Raw genomic sequence first — 21766 nt, 5'->3', positions numbered from 1 at the left:
TTCACCCTAACACCATCCCATGCCTCATCGTCTGTATCTTTAAGGACACAACCCAAATCCTTGAATTATTCTCTGCGATGTCAAGTCATTGACTTCACATGACACTTCAATCCAGTGATTCATGCCACGTCCTCCAACATAATTATCATATCAATGTCTATAAAGATAAATGTGTCTGAAGACGGACTTCAAAACTGCATAATAGAATCTAGGAGACTATGACCGATATTCCATGAGGTGGCCTTTCAAAATTTTCAGAAATGCATTTGATCTAGTAAATCCTTGTGAGACTCGATCAGTGCTAAAAACCACGAGTGTACTTTATGCCAGAAGAATCAGTGCATGCGGATGGTGGAGGCTGATGTGATTGTTGTATTCACATGCACATATTTATAGTTATAACATTTTCACTGATTGAAAGTATAGAAACACACAAATAAACACATGGCTATGCACAACATGCATGATATATATATATATATATATATATATATATATATATATATATGTGTGTGTGTGTGTGTGTGTGTGTGTGTGTGTGTGTGTTTATTGTGCTACTAAACAACTATAACTTGCGGTGCTATACTTTTGATTTATATAGTTGTAATATCAAAATTCATTTTTTTTAATGGATGATCTAACATAAGTGGTAGCAAAATACAAAATAAATGTTGAAAAATACTTGTCCCTCGATACCAAACATTGTTTGTTGCTGCAACCTTCTACTCAAAGCATACACTCTCGCCAAAGAAGGGAGATGATGAACCTCATGTGCAATATGTAGCCCAATATTGCTCTCACCTTTTGCCTGAAGACCCTCCATAATTGCCCCATCTCTAGCCTCACTCTCATCCACAAATAGGTTACTACTCTCCTTCATTTTAGAGACAACCTAAAAACTAGCTCCATCTCTACTTCGCCACTACCACTCCAAGTGTCCTTGTCTTCATCTTGTTCAAGACAGACATCGAGGTTGGAAACAACTTCACCATAAGCCAATGACTTACACTTCTTCACCAATGAGTCCTCTTCTTCATCCTTCGAAGCTTTCAGTATGAAAAACAAATATCTGGCCACAATATCATCACTTTTTTTACAGAATCAACATGACTTGTGTGCCAGTCTAAAAATTTTAACAGTTGATCTGTTGAAAGTGCATACAACTGCTTGGATGAGCACAAATTTTGAAGCCACAAATCATTGAGGCTGTATTTTTGGTGGACAAGGTCTGACAACCAAACTTTTGGTGCTGGAGCAAGATCCTTCTCTATAGGAGTGGCAAGCCTATTGTACGTGTCAAGATAAGCCTCATGAAACACCATGTAACCGTCAAATCCTCGGAGCCTGACCAGCTCATTCTGCCTTTTTTTTCATTTATGATAGTAGGTGTAAAATGTATGTTTTTTCTTTTCTTACTTGGTGCCATATTGAAATAAAATTCCTATGATAACAATAGTAAACTGGATAATATATATGCAAAAACTAAAAAAAATTGAGAAAACTCGCATGCAATGTTCTACACATCAAAAAACTTGAAATAAACAGATTAAACTGAATAATATACATGCAAAAACAAGCCAGTCAAGGGACATAACTGACACATACAACCAATTTAAAACAAAAAAGTTTTTACCAGAAAAACAATAGTGAAAAACTATTTACCAGGAAACCTAGTCGTCAGTAACTTTACCGAAAAAGAACTCGGTTGAGGGATGTCGATGAAGTCATTGCCGATGGTTTATACCAAAATATTTCTAGGAGATTCACTGAAATATTCATCGAAGGGGGCCAAAATTTGAGTTTTTTCACTGTCAATGAGCTATTGTATTTGTGAGATTTTTGCAAAGTCACTGACTGTCGTAATATTTGCCTGAATATCGTTGAAAGCTCACCGAAAGGATTAGAGACCACAAGAAAATCTAGGGTTGCAAAAAATTAAGGGCGTCCAGAGGCAAAAAAAAAAAAGGATTGAGAAATGAAGCATTATTTTTATAGGACAAAATTTCACAAGAAAAAGAAATTTTGCAGTACATGTGCGATGCGAATAAGAAATTTTTCAATATGAGATTTTCGCAAATATTTTATAATTTTGCAATACTTCATGCGATACTCATCAGCAATTTCACAATTATCAGACTTTTGCAAATTTTATGATTTTCACTGATTGTTTGGAATTTCACAATCTTTTTTTAAAAAACGTAAACTCATATGTGATTTTGTTGACAGGATTTGTGGGTGTATTAGGTTAGCGTCATGACGTACAAAAACAAAAAATTTGCACCTGCGAAGAGTAATAGCGTCTAGAGAAAATTGGGAAAGTGCAAAATTGTCCATTTGGCGGATTTGGTAAATTATGAGGCATTTTTTGAAATGCATCATTTTTGTTATACAATACGATCATTTTTTTTAAAAAAAAATGCACATATGTTTTGATTTTTTAAAAAATGCACCTAAACTTTTATACCGTTAATAAAAAATAAACTTTCTTCTATTTAACCTAGGTTATTACTAACCTAATAAATTTTTACTTTCTCCTAAGAAAAAAAAGATCTAGGATATCATTACGAGTTCGGCTCATTTGGATCCAGTAAGACACTTGAACTCATCAACCTAACTGGATCAGGGTATATAATTGGACTTAGATAGGTTAAATTTTGTGAATGTCTGTTGGCTGTTCTCATCATGGGTAGTTGAAAGGGTGTAAGTGGTGAGGTATATCCTAGCTGAGCCGATGTAATGGACCTACTAGACATGACTCAACCGGATTTTATTTGACCGTTGGTTCCGGCACCTCGAAGATTTACACAAGTTTTAAAAATGGGTTGCTTCTTGAGTAAGTAAATTATAAACCTGAACCTATTTGTATCAAACATTTTTATACCCGACCCGACTAGTTTTATGCTATATGTACCCAAAACGATCAAAACCTGAGCTTATCTGATCTACCTTAACCTAGGGCTGACAATAGGTCAGGTTTATATTGGCAAGTTCCTGTCCCGACCTGAACCGGAATTTCCTGGTATGGGCTTAAAAAAAATGCTGACCCGAACTATTATTTGGGTCAACCTGAACCTGACCCGAGTAATATGTGGGTCAGGTCTGGTTATCATTTTTTCAGATATCCGACCTGACCCTGATTGACCCCAGTGTTTTATATGTACTTTTAGTAAAAGCAAGCTCCATAAATTATATGGATCCAGCCTTGGGAAATTTTTCTTGGCCCAACAAAACCCGAAGCAGAACCTGAACCTGAATCGGGCAATTAATTAGTTATTTTGGTGGGTTTGGGTACAACCTGATGGTTTAAATACTCGACCCATTGATAGCCCTTAATTAACCATCCCATATCAAACCCAAACATTATAGACACGAACTAGTTGGTTCTTGAACTATATACCCCCAAAAGCCCAAAATCCAAACCCACTAAACCTATTTCATACCCAAAGATCAGACTATCAGATTAATTATAACTAAATAAACTCATGTCCAAAATCCGAATCCCAGTTAGACACGATTTGAAAACTGTCCTTAATTATGTATAAACATCAAGATTTCTAAATCCTAGTTGTTTATAAAATTTCTGCATCCAGTTTAAATTAAATTAAACCCAATCCTAACCTGCTCTTGTATGAATTGGAAAGTTTGAGCTTGAATTAAATTCGTTTCATACATAAATAAACCCAATCTGAACCTACTGTTGTATAAAATCGATGCAATACATCTGGAGGATGCGTTGGGGGGAAATATTTCTTCGGACCCGAACGCGCGAACTGGGTCCATCTTGGACATCGGATGGGCAATTTTGGTATTTTGAGCTTCCGATGGACCGACCACCAAGATGATATGAAATCCAGTTTGTGGGTTCGGATTGGGTGTTGAACACAATAATCAGGGCCCCATGATCTGACGCCGATCGCGAACAGACAAGGCCAATTACAAATTTTGAAGAGACAAAAACATGAGAAGGGAACTCCACCAAGTGGGACCTCATACAGATTGCAATGGTGAATAAATTCATTTGAAGAGCTCATTGATCTAGTAGATCTGACCCATAGATTTCATCATTGCTGGATCTAAGGGAATTGAAATCCTCAGCAATGCACTAGAGTTTAGGAGAGCTAGCCCCCAATTTCATTCAGCTCTGCCCAAAAATCGTCGTTTCTTGGGGGGGAAAGAAACCGAACCATAAACAACAGTAAGAGAAAACCGTCTTGGGATTGATAGCTCTCAAGCGCCTCTAAAAGAGGCTTGTAAGAATAGTTGCAATCCCTCCCAAAAGATGTTGACATTCGGGGGCACCATATCATTACCATAGTGTATGTATAAGGTGGTTATGTACCATTAGGGATGCACAATGAGCCGAGCCTGGGCTGTTCAAATTCGGTTTGGTTCAAAACAACTTTGTCCAAGCTCGGCTCGAGCTCGGAGTCCGCTTGTAAGGCATTGTCCAAACTCGGCTCGAGTTCAGAGTCCGCTTGTAAGGCATTGTCCAAACTCGGCTCGGTACTGAGCTCTAGTCGGAGCTGATCTTCAATAAGATCTATTAAGAAAATTGTTTTTGTGGAGGAGGGATTTGATCCCCCCCAAACTCTCTAGCATTAACCCGTCAAGCCAAAGCACGTCTTTTGAAATACTTTGTAGTTATACCGTGTTATACGAAATTTAAAGACCATTATTGGAAAGCCTTGCTTTGTAAGTTACTTGAACGTAGAAACTTCTTACGTAAGCCTGGCCTAGTAAATACATTTCCCCCCACCATTATTGAGTGTTTGACTTCATTTTATGCCATAAGCCAAACATACAATTAAGGAAAAATAAATAAATTTGTTTTTCAAAATAACGCCTGATTTTTTGGAATAATAACTATGGGGCTTTGATCTTATATCATCTTGCCTCAATGTTTTATTTTAGATACCAACGTGAGGCCCAAGTAAGTTGTCCACCCACAAAGTTGGTATATATATATATATATATATATATATATATATATATATATATATATATATATATATATATATATATATATATATATATATATATATATATATATATATATGATAGTTAGGTGGTGAAACAATAGATAATGACATATAATGACATGATACAGATTCTTCTAAGCGTAGATCATGCCACGTCTGTGGTGACGAAAGACGACTTCACCTCCTCATCGCCCTATATAAGGAAGGCGTAGGATTGCAGGGAGATAAGTCGAGCTTGTGTAAAGAGAAAGATAGAGAAGAAAAGAAAGTAGAAAGAGAGAGTAAAAATGTCTTGCTGCGGAGGAAACTGTGGATGTGGCTCCAGCTGCAGCTGCGGTGGAGGGTAAATTAACTCCCTATTTCTCTTTTGGTTGATCCTGCTTTGCTTTAACTCTTGCCTTTGGCTTTGCCTAAAATAGTGCTTGTTCCTTCTGCCTGTAACTTGAGTACATATCCAACGAATTTGGGCCCCCAAACAAACGAAACCCTGTCTCAACGTTTGGCATTCTTTGTTGTTGGTGCAGCTTTGGGTGCATACCATATTGGACATAGAGCTATATTCTAACTTTATTGCAATCGTGCAGTATTTTGAATTTTGATTGTTGAATATATATAATTCTATACACGACCGAAAATGAGGAATAGGGCCAATATGCTAGTTGTACCAAGACTAATAGACTCCCCCAGTCCAAAATTCCAAACCCAGACCTCCCAACTTGACATGCACTGTTGCATGGCTTCTAGTGCAATATGCTTGAAATTTTTATGCATATATGGCCATAGATGTAGACCCTAAAGCATTGAAGGCCAGGATGGGCTTGTACCATCTATGCTATCATGGAGTTCCAAGTCAAACCCAACATAGCACAAATCCGGCACTTCCCCGTCCGATTTTCATGGAATGAGATTTCTCGGCTCTATAAATCATTCTTATTGTAAGAAAATTTTGTCTCTTAGTATAATAATGGTAGATCGATTTCCAGTTTTCACCATTTCATGCAAAAAGAGTTTGCTGTCTAATCTGATCTCCTCATTAAAGTATAAGTATGAATGTAATAAAATAAAATTGGAAATCAGATTACGAGGTCTTATTACTTAATTTGCACTTGATTGTACAGTACTGTCTGTAGTTAGAACCCTTTTTCTCAGTATTTATTGGCAAGGAAAAATCTTGCAATAAATTGATTTTTGTTTTTTGGCAAACGTAGAGAGAATCAATGCCCATTTACAGTTAAAAAAATATTTGAAAAAATAAAAAGCATCAAATTTTAAAATATAAATAACAAGAAAACATCTCAGTACATTGGAAATCTGGGCATGATATTATAAGGATATTGTCATGGCTTGTGGCTCTCGGGATAATTTTACGATATTTTCGAAGTATATATCGAGGATATTTGTGACTATGGTATTATCATTACTGTAAAACATACAGACAGATATATAATTACGACCAATATTTTATGATTTTGTTCAAGTAATCATAGAATTTATAATTGGTTTTGTTGGAGATTTAAGTAACTTGATTGTACAACATTTTCTGGTTACAGATGCAACATGTTTCCGGATCTCGCTTTCTCAGGAGAAAAGTCTGTTGAGATCATGATTGCTGGAGTTGCTCCTCGAGTTGGGTATGTTTTCCTCTCTTCTGTTCTTTCAATAATTTAAGGAATATTGAATGATCATGTCTCTTTCTTCTTCTTCCTTTCTCATATATCATGAATTATGTCAATTTTTTGATGTGATATAATTGGGAGTGCAGGCACTTGGAAGGTGTTGAGATGATTGGAGGGTACGAGACAGAAGGATGCAAGTGTGGCGGAAACTGCAGCTGTGACACTTGCACCTGCTAATGGTGCCACCAAGCAATCAAAGGGAAATGATATGTGTGTTGTGTGTGAATAAAAATGGCAGTCTTGTGTCCGTTGGGACAACAATTGGATATAGGGTGTTCTATATATAATCGACTCCATTGCCATGGCCTAGCGTGCTTTCTTATGCCTTTTCTGAAGCCTAGTGTGTTTTGGATGGTCTTTATGTGTATAAATATGCGCTCCCTCTGTCTTTCTTCGTAGAGGTGGCACGAATGTTTGAATGAAATAATAAGTTTGTTCTGCTTTTGTTAACGTTTTCTATCTGGAGGATAGAATAGATATCTCAGTACATAGTGAGCAAATTACCTATTTGACATTTGGGTTATTATTGATATCATGTCTTTATTCTGAAATTAAAGTGCAATTGTAAAAGGGAAACTTTAAAAAACACACCTAAAGTTTCGGCATTAATAAATAACGCACCTAGGTTATGATTTTTTAAAAATGCACCTAAACTTTTACACGGTTAATCTGGGTTATTACTAGCCTAAAATGAATTAATAAGGTAAATTTATTAATTAACCTTTGAAAGCTTCATTTTCACTTTGTTTTCCTGTTTCTTGGCTTTTTAAATTACAAACATTCCCACCCACCCAAGGATCTTACCAAGTTGTGTAGCTTTCGTCCATCCTCAAGGGCTCTCCAACATAACTTGCAAAGCTAAAACATCTCTCTCTCTCTCTCTCTCTCTCTCTCTCTCTCTCTCTCTCTCTCTCTCAAAACAACATACAAAAAATAACTCTTCCCATCTAGCCAAAGAGAAAGAGGAGTCTTATATAAACAAAATGATCAAAACTTCAATTTCCCAAAAATTTCTAACCTTCCCAAAGAGGATATGTTGATCACTTTCTGCAAATGGGCATAAGAAAACAACTAAGAAACACACTTGAAGTAAAGCCTGCGCATGACATTCTTAACGTCGACCCTCATCCTTGTAGTGATCCCATCTTATGTTTTATTTTATTTCTGAATATATATTGAGGACATGAATTTCGTAGTGCATACAAGGCTCACCTTTGCTACATTGGTTGTTCTTGGTTGGTCCTATGCAGAAAGAGATTAGAATCTAAACCTTTACTTCTGTGTGAGGCAGATCCTTCCCATGTTGAGGCTAAAATTGTAATCCTGCTTCACATTTAACAGCAAACTGACGGAAGTGAACTCCTGGGCCTTTTTAATTAACCAGGACAATTCTTAGGTGCGTTTTTGAAAAAAATATTTTTGAAAATTTCCGATTATAATAAAATAAATGTAAGTCAAACCCTGTTGAGGCAAACATAGACAATATGGAGTAGACTCAAATTTGTCGGTTGTAAAATCACACTACAACAAAGTAGACTTTTAGTGACAGTTTTTTTGACACTAAAAGCCCTGGATCTGTCAGTAAAAGCCCAAAGGCCTGTCGCTAAATATTTTAAGGACTGGTCAAACCATCACTAAATAAAATCTCTAGCACGGTTACTTCCATCACAAGAGAAGATCTATAGTGACGGCTATAACTGTCACTAATGGTCATTTTGTTCAAAAACACATTTTCAGTATCAGCACGGCATTAACTGTCAATAATGGTAATTTGCTTAAAAAAAATAAAATTTAATAACTTAATTAGTTATTTGTTGATATATATGCCAATCAATAAATCTCCACAAGTAGGATTTGAACCTACGACCAGCCAATTAACAGTTGACCGCGCTCTACCACTGAGCTATTGAGGAACTTAATACGTATATATTTATTTATTTCCATATTCCTGTGACAAGGTTTTACCTGGCTTTTTGGTCAAGAGCACACACGGGCACATTCGGCAGTTGATTAGCAAGAGAAGATATTTCAGAAGGTTGGTCAGTCAATTTTTATTCTCAAAACCTTTGCTAGAAAGCAGAACACAGTGCATCATGTTCATACAGGGCTTAAAGATTTTGCATCTTTACCTGAATGTCAACGGGAAATTTAGAAACTGTATCAGCTAATGCTGCATCAAGCATATCATATGGACGTCCTTCAAAGATGTTAGCAAGCTTTTCCTCCCATCTGTCTAAGGCTGTTGGTGTCGCATGTACAACATTGGCCCATCTACAAGCTCATCTGTCCTCCTGCACCATACTGCAGAAGGTTGCTGCTGGTGAAAAAAATTATGTGTAATGGTGATTTGAGTATGATTTAGCTAATCAAGGATCTGATTCTATATTTATCCAAGCATGAATCATGGCTGATATTCATATCGATATGCAAATCTGAAAATTTTCTCCAATATGCTCACACACCTTGGCATCTGAAAATTTTCTCCAATATGCACACACACCTTGGCACTATGTGCACACCAAAGGTAAAGTGCACCTACCTCACCAAAAATGTTGGATTAGTGGTACCCTTCAACTTCTTGTCCACCTATATTTCACCAGGTGCATCAACAATGAAGGTACAACCACACTAACACCTAAGAGGTCTCTACCTATGGGGCGTAGTGAGGAAGAAAAAAGAAGAAAGAAAACCAAAAGAAAACACAAAAACCTGAAAAAGAGGAAATAAGAAAATTGAGAGAAATATGAGGAGGCGTGTGAGGGGTCTTTTTTATAGGGTCTTAGTTCCAAACCAATAGGAATAGTAGGTTCTTTAGTAGTTACCTAACCAATTAATATTTATTTAAAATATCCCTTCCAATGGGGTCTCTCCTAAAATGTGTGAAAGGGATATGAGTTTGAATTAAATCAAAACTCTTCCACCCTTTTCCTAAAGAGACTCCATTGCTAAAGAGGACTCCTAATCACTTAGGAAAGTCCAAGCCTACTAGGCTTCTAATACTTTTTGGAACCTATTTATATTATTATTTTTTTGCTTACTTTTGATACGGTGAAAAGCTAGGAGGATGTTCTCCTCCCTCTTGGATCACACTAACTAATTTTGGCCAATACCATAATGGACTCTAGATCCAAGAGGGGGTGACATAGGGGGGCACCCCACCACATAGATCTACTTTTCTTAATTAATTATAATTAATTTCAAATTCAATTCCAAATAAATTCCTAATGGAGTTTCAAATTTGACTAAAATTCTTAATTAAATCTACATTAACATTCAATTTCAATTCCAATTCCAATTTAAATTCAATTAAATTCTAAATTCAATTAAATTTTAAATTCAAATTAAATTGAAACCCAAATTCAAATTCAAATTAAATATCAAATTGAAATTCAATTCCAAATTGAAATTAAATCCTAAATAAAATTCAAATCAAAATGAGATTTAAATTAGCTCAAGATTCGCATTCAAATAGCAATTCAAGCCAAATTTGAGATGTATTCATCTTTATTTATTAAATAATTATAGAAAATTTACAGGTATTACAACTTCTGCATCCAGTTTGAATTATTTTTTTTTTTATACTGAATTAGACCCAATCTAAACCTGCCCTTGTATGAATTGGAAAGTTTGAGTTTGAATTAAATTGGTTTCATACAAAAATAAACCCAATCTAAGCCTATTCTTGTATAAAATGAAACCAATTTATACTTGAACAATTATGAATATGATCCAACTGGACCAAGCTTATACCCAAAACCAAATCAGAAACCTTTTTGTATCAATTTCATTTTGTGTGTAACTTTTAAACTTGATTAAAAAATAGGTTTGATAAAAACCCAAACCATTTATACCTGACCCAATCTATGCTTGAACCTTATAACCCATATAGTCATAATATACATATGTCAAGGTGTCCACTATCTATAGGACACGACATGAGTTGTGGGCATGATATGCTATATTTAAACACTAGTATGTGTTATTTTGTCTTAAATAATAATTTTAATAACAAATTATATTTTTCTATATTAAAACATTTAAATTAAATAGAGTAATCTACAGTGACAAGTGACAACCTAGTAAGTCAATGAAACTTAATACCAACGAGGCTCCGCTTGTTTGGTAGGAGCAGCTAGTGCAGGTCACCTTGTGTTGGGATGTTGCAAGTTCAAATCCCAATGTTATTGTTGTATAACTAATAGGGGTATGCCTAACCCCAGCTTGCCTTTCAAAAAAAAAAGTCAATGACACTTAATTTCTTTTGGTGGCCCCAATTGATGGCATAACGGCATCTCACTCGGCCTAATACAACATTTTCTACATATATTTATTAATTCCACCAGTGGCCACCGGTTTTATTGAGATTTTGGACATGCTCCAGGACATCCAAGGTTGTATTCACCCTTGATCAATCTCGGATTTAGTCATTTGCCTTTTCTTCTAGGGGTCGGGCTTTCACAGTGGCCACCGTTTTCGCTTCGCGCATTGGTGGTTGCGGGAGCCCGATTTTATTGAGTTGGTGCAATGCTCTTGGGCCACCCTGATCGATGGGACTTGAGTTGCTTACCGTTTGCACAAGAAGCTTTCTAGCCTCTGAGCTAAGGCTTGGCAGTGGTTGAGAGAAAATGGTGCTTTAAAATTTCACTTGATTGCGACGTTGGAAGCCGAGTTGCTCTCCATGTCCAATGCCTCAACACTGAGTGGTCTGAGGTTGGACTCTGGTGATCCTTTAGCAGGAAATCGGGAAGGCGATCTCATTGCCTGTAGTAAGGAATGGTCTATAAGGGATGAATAGAAATGACACTATTATTGTCGGGTCCTCTGGCTAAAGGACAGGAACAGTAACACCAATTTTTTTCACAGCTATGCTTCCAACAGAAAGTGTGTAAACATGCATGACTTTATGATGATTGATGGGGTACTTATGGAGGGTCCCGAGTTGCTCTCAACAGTTTTAATGTATTTTCACCATCTTTTTGAAGCAGCCGATATTTGAGCCACTCTATACTGTGTCACCTTTCTATGGAGCGTGACACCTTGTTGGAAGCTCCTTTCTGGTTAGAGGAGATCCTTGATGTTGTCAGGAGCTTATCAAGGCTCAAATCCCCTGGCATGGACAAGTACCTCATGGATTTTTTTCTTTGGTTCTGGGAGGCCATCAAATCAAAGTTATATTCCATGTTCATGGAATTATTTCATTATTCCAACCTGTTCAAAGTGTTTGGTCGCATTGAAATTACTCTCTTGCCTAAGATGGTCAACACGATGAATTTATAATTTTTAAGACCCATTTCACTACGAGAATGAGGGTCAATAGTGGCAACTCAACAAGTCGTCATTATTGTTGGAGTTGAATTGTTGTAATAATGATTATTTTATATATCATCATTATAGATATATCTATAACAACAACTCTATTAAAGATATGTCTCTAACGGTGATTAATAAATCTTGCCATTATTTATCAATAACAATGACATTACGACATCGCCGTTATAGATGTATCATTATCGGTGACGTGCAATCGTTAAATATATATACGAGGATTGGTGTTAATAGCAGTGATGTTTTAACAGTGACATTTATGTCATTGTTATAGATTACTCTATAACGGTAAGATAAATGTCACCGTTATTGAGTCTATAATTAGGTTTTGATGGCCTCTTTTTAATTCTCTCTCTCTCCTCCCCGCTCGAGTGATGCGGCCCAACCCCGGTTCCCCCCTCTATGCTTGACTAATGCCACCGGACCCCAGCTTCCCTCCTCCCTGCTCGGTTGATGCCGTCGGACCCTGGTCTCTCTCTCTCTCTCCTTCCTCCTCCTTCTCTTCTCTTTCTTCTTCTTCTTCTCTCCTAGTTGTTGCCTCTGTCGAACCCAGCCTAGGCTGAGTTCTCCTCTATCGATCTCAACCTGGGTTGGGTTCGGCCGTGTGGAACACAACCTTGGTTGTGTTCAGCCAATCAAAATATTTAAAGAAATTGGTAATCATATAGTGATTTCATATATATATATATATATATATATATATATATATATATATATATATATATATATATATATAATTCTTGGCCCATTAGAAAACTTAATGATTTTATATCATAATTTAAGTAATTCTTGGCCCATTAGAAAACTAATATCCATGTATGTTTTTGTTTCTTTTAAACTTCATTAAAATTCCTTCATTTGATTGTCAATTTTACATTGAAAATTGTTGTAATTGTTTTTGGCATAAAAATGTTTTTACATGATTTTAAAGTGATTATAATGCATTTTGACAGCTGTGCTTGATTATCTTAAAAATACAAGAAGCTGACTACATATTAAAATATGGTATTTTCATTAATGATAAATAGAGCATGAGCTTTCATACATTATAATACATTATTAGATTGTGTATTTTCATATTGTATCCTAAGTTAATGGATAGATGTTTGTGGTGATACTACTAAAACATTTTGATTATTTAGTTATTATTATCCTAGCTTAAAGATTTGGAAACTAGGCTATATATCTCAGTCGGTTAATTTGGGTCGAACTGACTGCTTAGGGAACAACAAACCACATGTCTATTCATGATGAATGTGAGTTTTAATCTTGTCTATTGACAACCTATGGTCCTTGGTTGCTTGGCTTAATACCTGTATCGTTTGCTACAATAAGAATTGCTCAGATGAAAAATTGATAATCACATAGGTAGTATTAATAGAATATAATATATAATCAGTGTGTTTACTGCTCATGTAGGTGTTTATCACATAAAATCATCGAGGCATACATGCGCTCTGTGGATCTTAACTGTAAATTCATCCCCATCATGCTGAGTTTGTTGCTTAGAAAAGTTCATGCGAACATTTAACAATTTGGCAGAAAAAATCTTAAATCTAGCATGTAGGGCTTTACTAGCTAACATGAATTGCAATCTGCGATGGACTATTGTGATCCTCGAGAGAACCATGGTATTGAAAAATAATGCACCTGATTTGTTTCAACGCAAGCACATTAAATTTTTTGTCTTGAAAAGTTGAACTAAGTCTTGATTTTCTTTGATGTCCATGAATCCAGATGGAGCTATATGACTTGAGTTTCTTCGTGGACTGTTCTAAATTAAAACCTGGAGCAGTTTAGGACTGGAGTAGAAAAACTTTAATCTACTTCAGTTTCTAATCCCTATATTTGTTACCAATTTTGTGGGAAAAATTCTTTTGTCAAAGCTTTGCATATGGTTTTTTGTGTTTTTTTTTTAAATTGGCATTTAGGTATTTTTGTATTTTTTTATTTCAATCAACTTGAAACTTGATCTCATGATTGATTTTTTTCAATTAATATATATATATATATATATATATATATATATATATATATATATATATATATATATATATATATATATATAATGTTTGTTTGGGATTTAGGCTTTGGGTTTATTTTTTATTTTTTAAATAGCATGAACCATGAATGTTTCATTAGGATTTAGATTTTTTTTTTTTTCTTCTTTCTATTCACATTTAGGTATTTTTGTGTTTTTTCATGTCAATGAACCTTAAACTTGATTCCACATGCTTGATTTTAGTTATAAACTTAGAATTTTATGGTTTTTCAATTATTCTATATATGAATGATGTTGGTTAAGATTTACTTTTTATATTTAGTTTTTTTAAATAGCATGAATATTTAATTAGGTTTTAGGTTTTCTTGCTTTTTTCAATTATTATTTAGGTGTTTGATTTTGCTTTTATCAATTAGGTGAATATTTAATTAGAAATTTTAGTATTTTTATTTTTAATTAACATTAATTAAGCACGATTATACATGCTTAATTTTAGTTAGAATCTTAGAAATTTAGGTTTTTCTTTCCCAATTAACTTGTATATGTGAATGATATTTGTTTAAGATTTAGGTTTTTGATTTATTTTATATTTTTGAACAACATGAACCATGAATATTTTATTAGATTTTGAGTTTTTTTATGTTTTTTTTTCTAATTAGCATTTAAGTATTTATGTATTTTTTCTTTTCAATCAACATTGAACTTGATTCTACATGCATGATTTTAGTTATAAACTTAGAATTTTAGGGGTTGGGGGATAAAACTGCAACATGTCTCCGTCACAAGTGAAAAATGAACACCTTGTGTTGCTAGAAAGTCCTAATTGGTTGGTGTACTCATGGCTAGACCCAAAATTTGATATAAATGCAGTTAAACATCTACCTATTGTAAGTGCATATATTATTGCTCAATGTATATTTAATAATTGTGTGCATTGTAACCAATATAATATCAAATTTAATGTTGTTCTTATATGATAGTGAATATTCTTCTATGATTCAATTCTATATATTGTAGTTTGATCTAATATTGTTTGCATGAAATTAACAAATATCACCATATGCACAATGAGGATGTGTGCATTCCTCCTCCTTCAGGATCACTTCACCACCCGACGAGATTAAACATAGATCACCGTTATAGGTTGGTCGGTGTTATCTGTCATCGTCGGTATATGCTAAGTCGCCACTATTGGGATGTATCCTTTAACAACAACCTATAATTGTCGTTGTTGTTATTCAACAACAGCCAAAACTATACGACCACTTTTTGTCATCATTATAGGCCTATAACATTGACAAAGAGAGCAATAGCGGCACCTTTCGTCACCGCTATTGGCCCTCCATCTTGGGTGGCCCTTATCACATTCTCTAAAAGTTGTTGGATAGTAGGAGGCAGTCAATCATCTTGAGCATTATCAGTGAGTCACAACGGGAATTCAGTAAAGGGAGTTCTATGCAGGAGTACTGTGTGGTGCTCGCATAAGAGTCCATCCATAACATTTCTACTTCATGTTTAGATTGGACATTTCTAAAGCATTTGACTCTGTCCCGTGGCCTTTCCTCATTCAATCTCTAATAAATATGGGTTTTGGTGATCGGTGATATGGCTGGATGAAGGAGTTAGTTCAATACGCATTGGATCGGATTGGCTTGAATGGAGACACAAGCTTGGCCTTTGACTTTTAGCGGGTCTCAGGCATGGTTGTCCTTTATCTCCACTTCTCTTCAATGTTGTGGCTGAGGGTCTGGCATCTCTGCTCAGGCATGCAACAAACATAGGCTTCATCAACTCGTATTTCTTCTTCTGTTTTGACTTTACATTGCTTTAATTTGCTGATGATTTTATCCTTTATGGTGAAGCTTTCATCCAACAAATGTCAAGGATTCTTGTAAGTGATAAATAAATAAAAATATATATATATATAAGATGCGTGTGGGCGTGTGCACGTCAAATTCCAAGTGGATGCCGTGATGTTGTCCACCATCAAGAATAACGGCATGGCATTATTATAGGAACAGCATGCCGTTATTAAAACATAACACTGCATTGGTTGCTGCCCACAACGACTCATAATTTTTGAACAACACTCAGGTGCACTCCGGTTTTTGTGGGGTACCCCACACAAACCAGACCCATTGACACCCGTACAAACAGGGAGCTATTGAGGGGTAAATTGGTCATTTATCAGAAGGATGACAGTTTCCGTCATATGGTAATGCATTGACGGCACGTAACCTTTTGGACCTTGTTGGTATGGTTACCAAAAAGATGGAGATGATTATGGAAATGAAGGAAAGGCAGTAAGGGTGTCAACGGGTCAGGTTTGGTTGGCACCCATGTGAAACCAGACCCAAACTTGACTTCAGATATTTTTAATTTGTCGTAATTTAAACAGCTAATTTCTGACATTTTAATATTTAAAAATGTATTTTTATTCTAATATCATTAAAATTTTAAAAAAAATAATATTAAAATAATGATTGTACCTTATACGAATCCATGTCCGAATCAGCGTATCAAAGCATGTCTGGTCGTGTCACCAGGGACACATCCAAAATGGCATGTCCCTTCGACATTGATCGTTGCATTTTTTTTTTTTGTTTTAGTACTTGAACTTATTATCTAATTACTTCGAATCTTGGCCTTGAATGGTGTAGGGCCCCAAAGAAAGCGCTACAAGTTTCCCATTCCACAAATTCTTCAACGAGGTTACGAGTTCCTCCTTCTGCCAGCTTTTGAAGAAATTAAATGACGTAGTTTGCATCATTTGTGATACAAAGTATCCAATTGTTAATCCCTGCTGCCATTCTGACTTTAATTTTTTTAAACATATATAGACCCGGTTCCCCACTTGAAAATGTACAAGTTAACCAGTGACATGATACAGATTTTTCTAAGCGTAGATCATGCCACATTGCCACGTCTGTGGTGACGAAACACGATTTCACCTCCTCATCGCTCTATATAAGGGAAAACCTAATGGCGTAGGATTGCAGGGAGATAAGTCGAGCTTGTGGGAAGAGAAAGAAAGAGAAGAAAAGGAAAGTCGAGAGAGAGAGAGAGAGAAAATGTCTTGCTGCGGAGGAAATTGTGGATGTGGCTCCAACTGCAGCTGCGGTGGAGGGTAAATTAATTAACTCCCTCTTTCTCTTTTGGTTGATCCTGCTTTGCTTTTACTCTTGCCTTTGGCTTTGCCTAAAATAGTGCTTGTTCCTTCTGCCTGTAACTTAAAGTCCATAGCAACCGAATTGGGCCACCAAACAAACAAAACCCTGCCTCAACGTTTGGCCTTCTTTGTTGTTGGTGCAACTTTGGGTCCATACCATATTGGGCATAGATCTATATTCTAACTTTATTGCAATCTTGCAGTGTTTTGAATTTCGATTGTTCAATATATATAATTCTATACATGACCAAGGAATAGGGCCAATATGCTGGCTTTGCCAAGCCTAACGGACTTCCCCCCGTCCAAGATTCCAAACCCAGACCTCCCAACTTGACATGCACGGTCGCATGGCTTCTAGTGCAATATGCTTGAAATTTCTATACATATATGGCCATATATGTAGACCCTAAAGCATTGAAGGCCAGGATGGGCTTGTACCATCTATGCTATCACGGAGTTCCAAGTCAAACCCAACATAGCACAAATCAGCCACTTCCCCATCCGATTTTCATGGAATGAGATTTCTGTGCTCTATGAATCATTCTTATTGTAAGAAAATTTTGTCTCTTAGTATAATAATGCTAGATCGGTTTCCAGTTTTCAGCATTTTCATGCGAAAGATGTTATTCCAAACTGGTGAAAACTGGATTTCAGAAAAGAGAATTCAAGCCTAGAGGCACGTTCTTAAGATCACTATCTTTAGAACTTCAATCGCCCCACTCTGGAAATTCCGAAGATGCGAAAAACGGTTTTGTTACGACTGAGTTCCCAGGATACAACTAGGCTTGAACCTCAAGAGAGTCACTGCTTCGCAAGAACAGATGACCTCTCCCACACATGAACTCTGCAAGCCAAACCGAGAAGAAAGAAAGGAGAAAACTGGAGAGTCAGAAATTCTGATCTCTTCAAAAGAAGAAAATAGAAGATATTTATAATCTTTTAGAGAGGCCAAAACGTTTTGCGATAAATGAGATCAAAGGTCATAAATCTGACAGTTTGAAATTTGAACGAAAGGTACCTGAACGGTCACCCACCTTTGACTGTCAATCAAAGGCCTCCAAAACCGTCCAACAGTCACAAAACGCCTTAAACTCAATATAAATGCTATTAAAACCTTTCAAACGGCCAGATGTCTCAAAACCGAAAATCAAAACGGATATTTGCGCCTCATATGCACCTCGCACCGCTGCGAGCGTGCAAAGTGCACCATCAAAATGCCTCAAGCGCCCTTGCGCCTGCACGATGCACAGCAACATCTGCAATCCACCTAAATACTCAAGGCTTACCAAAGTAAAGAATAGATTACAAACTCTCTATTTAAACCTCTTGAAAAACTTTTCTCTCTTAGATATGGGACTAAACTTTTTCAAAACACTTTTGGTAGTAACCATTAATAATTTAAAACTTTCCTAACAAAAGATTGTTGTCTAATTTGATCTCCTCTTTAAAGTATATGTATGAATGTAATAAATAAAAATGAAAATCAGATTACGATCAGGTCATATTACTTAATCTGTACTTGATTGTACGGTACTCTGTAGTTAGAACACTTTTTCTCAGTATATATTGGCAAGGAAAAATCTTGCAATAAATTGATTTTTGTTTTTTGGCAAACGCAGAGAGAATCAATGCCCATTTACAGTAAAAAAACTATTAGAAAAAATAAAAAGTATCAAATTTGAAATTTTAAAATATAAATAGCAAGAAAACATCTCAATACATTGGAGATGTGGGCATGATAATATAAGGATATTGTCACGGCTTGTGGCTCTCGGGATAATATTAAGAGATTTTCAAAGTATACATCGAGGACATTTGTGACTGGTATTGTCATTACTGTAAAACATACAGACACACAAATATATAATTACGACCAATATTTTTATGATTTTGTTCAGGTTTTCATGGAATTTATGATTGGTTTTGTTGGAGATTTAAGTAACTTGATCGTACAACATTTTCTGGTTACAGATGCAACATGTTTCCTGATCTCGCTTTCTCAGGAGAAAAGTCTGTTGAGATCATGATTGTTGGAGTTGCTCCTCGAGTTGGGTATGTTTTCCTCTCCTGTTATTTCAATAATTTAAGGAATACTGAATGATCATGTCTTTTGCTACCTATCTTTCTTCTTCTTCCTTTCTCATATATCATGGACTATGTCAATTTTTTGATGTGATATAATTGGGAGTGCAGGCACTTGGAAGGTGTTGAGATGAATGGAGGGTACGAGACTGAAGGTTGCAAGTGTGGCGGCAACTGCAGCTGTGACACTTGCACCTGCTAATGATGCCACCATGCAATCACAGGGAAATGATATGTGTGTTGTGTGTGAATAAAAATGGCACAGTCTTGTGTCTGTCGGGACAACAATTGGCCATAGGGTGTTCTATGTATAATGCTCCATTGCTATGGCCTAGCGTGCTTTCTTATGCCTTTTCTGAAGCTTAGTGTGTTTTGGATGGTCTTTATGTGTATATAAATGTGCTCCCTCTGTCTTCCATAGAGGTGGCACAAATGTTTGAATGAAGTAATAAGTTTGTTGTGCTTTTATTATTATTATTGATAACACGTCTTTATGCTGAAATTAAAGTACAATTATAATAGAGAAATTTTCAAAAACATACCTAAAGTTTGGGCATTAATAAAAAAAGGCACCTAAATTTGAATTTTTTAAAAATGCACCTAAACTTTTACACGGTTATTCAAAAACAAAATTCTGTCTATTTAACTTAGGTTATTACTAACCTGAAATAAAATAAAAAGGGTAAATTTACTAATGAACCTTTCAAAGATTCCTTCTCACTTTGTTTTCCTGTTTCTAGGCTTTTCCAATTACATACATTCCCACCCACGTCCAAGGATCTTACCAAGTTGTGTAGCTTCCGTCCATCCTCAAGGGCTCTCCAACATAACCTGCAAGTCTGCAACATCTCTCTCTCTCTCTCTCTCTCTCTCTCTCTCAAAACAACATACAAAGAATAACTCTTCCCATCTAGCCAAAGAGAAAGAGGAGTCTTAAACAAAATGATCAAAACTTCAATTTCCCAAAAATTTCTAACCTTCTTCCGCTACCCAGTATATGTTGATCACTTATTTCTGCAAATGGGCATAAGAAAACAACTAAGAAACACACTCGAAGTAAAGCTTGCGCAGGGCATTGTTAACGTCGACCCTCATCCTTGTAGTGATCCCTTCTTATGTTTTATTTTATTTCTGAATATTTAATGAGGACATGAATTTCGTAGTGCATACAAGGCTCTCCTTTGCTACATTGGTTGTTATTGGAGCCTTATCACATTGGTCCTATTTAGAAAGAGATTAGATGTGAAGCTTGCAGCTAATTATAATAAGTCGTGGAACGTTATTTTTTATAACCACGATCCAAATCTCCCTTTTTAATCAGATTTCGGGTCGGATTCAGTTATTTAATTTTTAGTCAGAATAATTTCATGGAAGATTAGTTTTCCTTCTTTTTAAATGAAGCTTCTGAATTATTTTGTCTTCTACGCATCCTAAACACTTCAAAACAGAATCTTGAACAATTCCAACAAAAAAAAACAGTTAAAATATGTTGTTTGTTCAAAATCATATATTCAATATATTTCGTCATCAAATTTTACCTTGTTAGTTTGGTGATGTACGCCACAATGGTTCAGGCCAGTGCATGGGCTGGCTTCTAGTTTTGGCAGTTGATATTGGCGTTCCAAGGGGTGCCTCTAGCTCTGATGAATGATCTGCTTAATTATAAACATGAGCTAGCCTAGGACGTTTGGTATCTTCAGAAAAAAAGGAAAATTTTAAAATAACACCTAATAAATAGTCAATAATAAAAACGCACCTCAAATTTCATATTGCCAGAAATGCCCTTAATATTCTTTCTGTTATTCAACAACAAACTTTTTGTTAGATTAGGGTAGGCTTATATTAGCGCAACCTGATTTAGCTTCTTAAATTTGCATTTTTACCTAAAGGTCTCTCTCAACCAGAGTTATTAAAAGCCTTCTTAGGTAGGTGGAAAGAGCACTTTTCGGAAACTCGCTTCGAACTTTATGGGAATCTCAATTTCTCCATGCTTTTTCTATGCCTCCCATACGCATGGTCTATGCTTCCAATATGCTTTTCTCATATTTCTTTTCATATTTTTCTTGTATTTTCTCTTACTTTGACTCACTTCTCATGTACTTTCTTTAAATTGGTAACTATCATTGTTAGATTTTAACAAAAATAAAGTCTTTTATTTAAAAGTCATAAAATATAAGAATGATCAATTTTATTTTAGCTTTTTTTTGCTTCTTTTTCAATTCCTATTCAGTTACCATATTGCTTCATTTTTTATTCTTATTACTCTTTCGAATTGATACTTCGCTTTCTACTTTCCATAAATTTTAAAATGCCTCGCTTCTCGCTTCCACTTCTTGTATCGTTTTTTGCTTTCGGTTCCTAGTTTGGCAACTGGTCTCAACTAATGGAGTCTATTTCTGTTCATCAAATTTGTGTTCATAGAAGAACAAAAAAAAAGAAGAAGAGAAAAGTGGGTGGTGATAGAAGGTAAAAGAGATAGATAGATAGCAGTAACGTTAGTAGAAAAAAGAGAAACTCTAGTTGATGGGTGGTG

At 35.6% G+C, this 21766-nt stretch overlaps 2 protein-coding genes and 1 non-coding gene across 3 annotated transcripts; 2 read left to right on the top strand and 1 right to left on the bottom strand.

Moving 5' to 3' along the window:
* The first annotated feature begins 5218 nt into the window (after nt 1-5218).
* On the top strand, nt 5219-7099 carry LOC149838499 (metallothionein-like protein 2). The gene is made up of 3 exons (XM_090006631.1): nt 5219-5322; nt 6530-6610; nt 6742-7099. The coding sequence occupies exons 1-3, from the start codon at nt 5267-5269 to the stop codon at nt 6830-6832; spliced, it is 228 nt and encodes a 75-aa protein (XP_089862757.1). The 5' UTR covers nt 5219-5266; the 3' UTR covers nt 6833-7099.
* Nucleotides 7100-8494: 1395 nt separating this feature from the next.
* TRNAN-GUU (transfer RNA asparagine (anticodon GUU)) lies at nt 8495-8568 on the bottom strand. Its single transcript has one exon. It is a non-coding gene; the product is annotated as a tRNA-Asn (tRNA).
* An 8415-nt stretch (nt 8569-16983) lies between these two features.
* LOC149838497 (metallothionein-like protein 2) lies at nt 16984-19701 on the top strand. Its single transcript, XM_090006630.1, has 3 exons — nt 16984-17109; nt 19123-19203; nt 19345-19701. Exons 1-3 carry the CDS (start codon nt 17054-17056, stop codon nt 19433-19435), a joined length of 228 nt encoding a protein of 75 aa, XP_089862756.1. The 5' UTR covers nt 16984-17053; the 3' UTR covers nt 19436-19701.
* Nucleotides 19702-21766: the final 2065 nt, after the last annotated feature.

The sequence above is a fragment of the Nuphar pumila genome, chromosome 5 (assembly GCF_984573655.1).
Source record: "Nuphar pumila chromosome 5, dmNupPumi1.hap1.1, whole genome shotgun sequence".
Taxonomy (NCBI): domain Eukaryota; kingdom Viridiplantae; phylum Streptophyta; class Magnoliopsida; order Nymphaeales; family Nymphaeaceae; genus Nuphar; species Nuphar pumila.
This window is presented reverse-complemented; position numbering and strand designations above follow the sequence as displayed.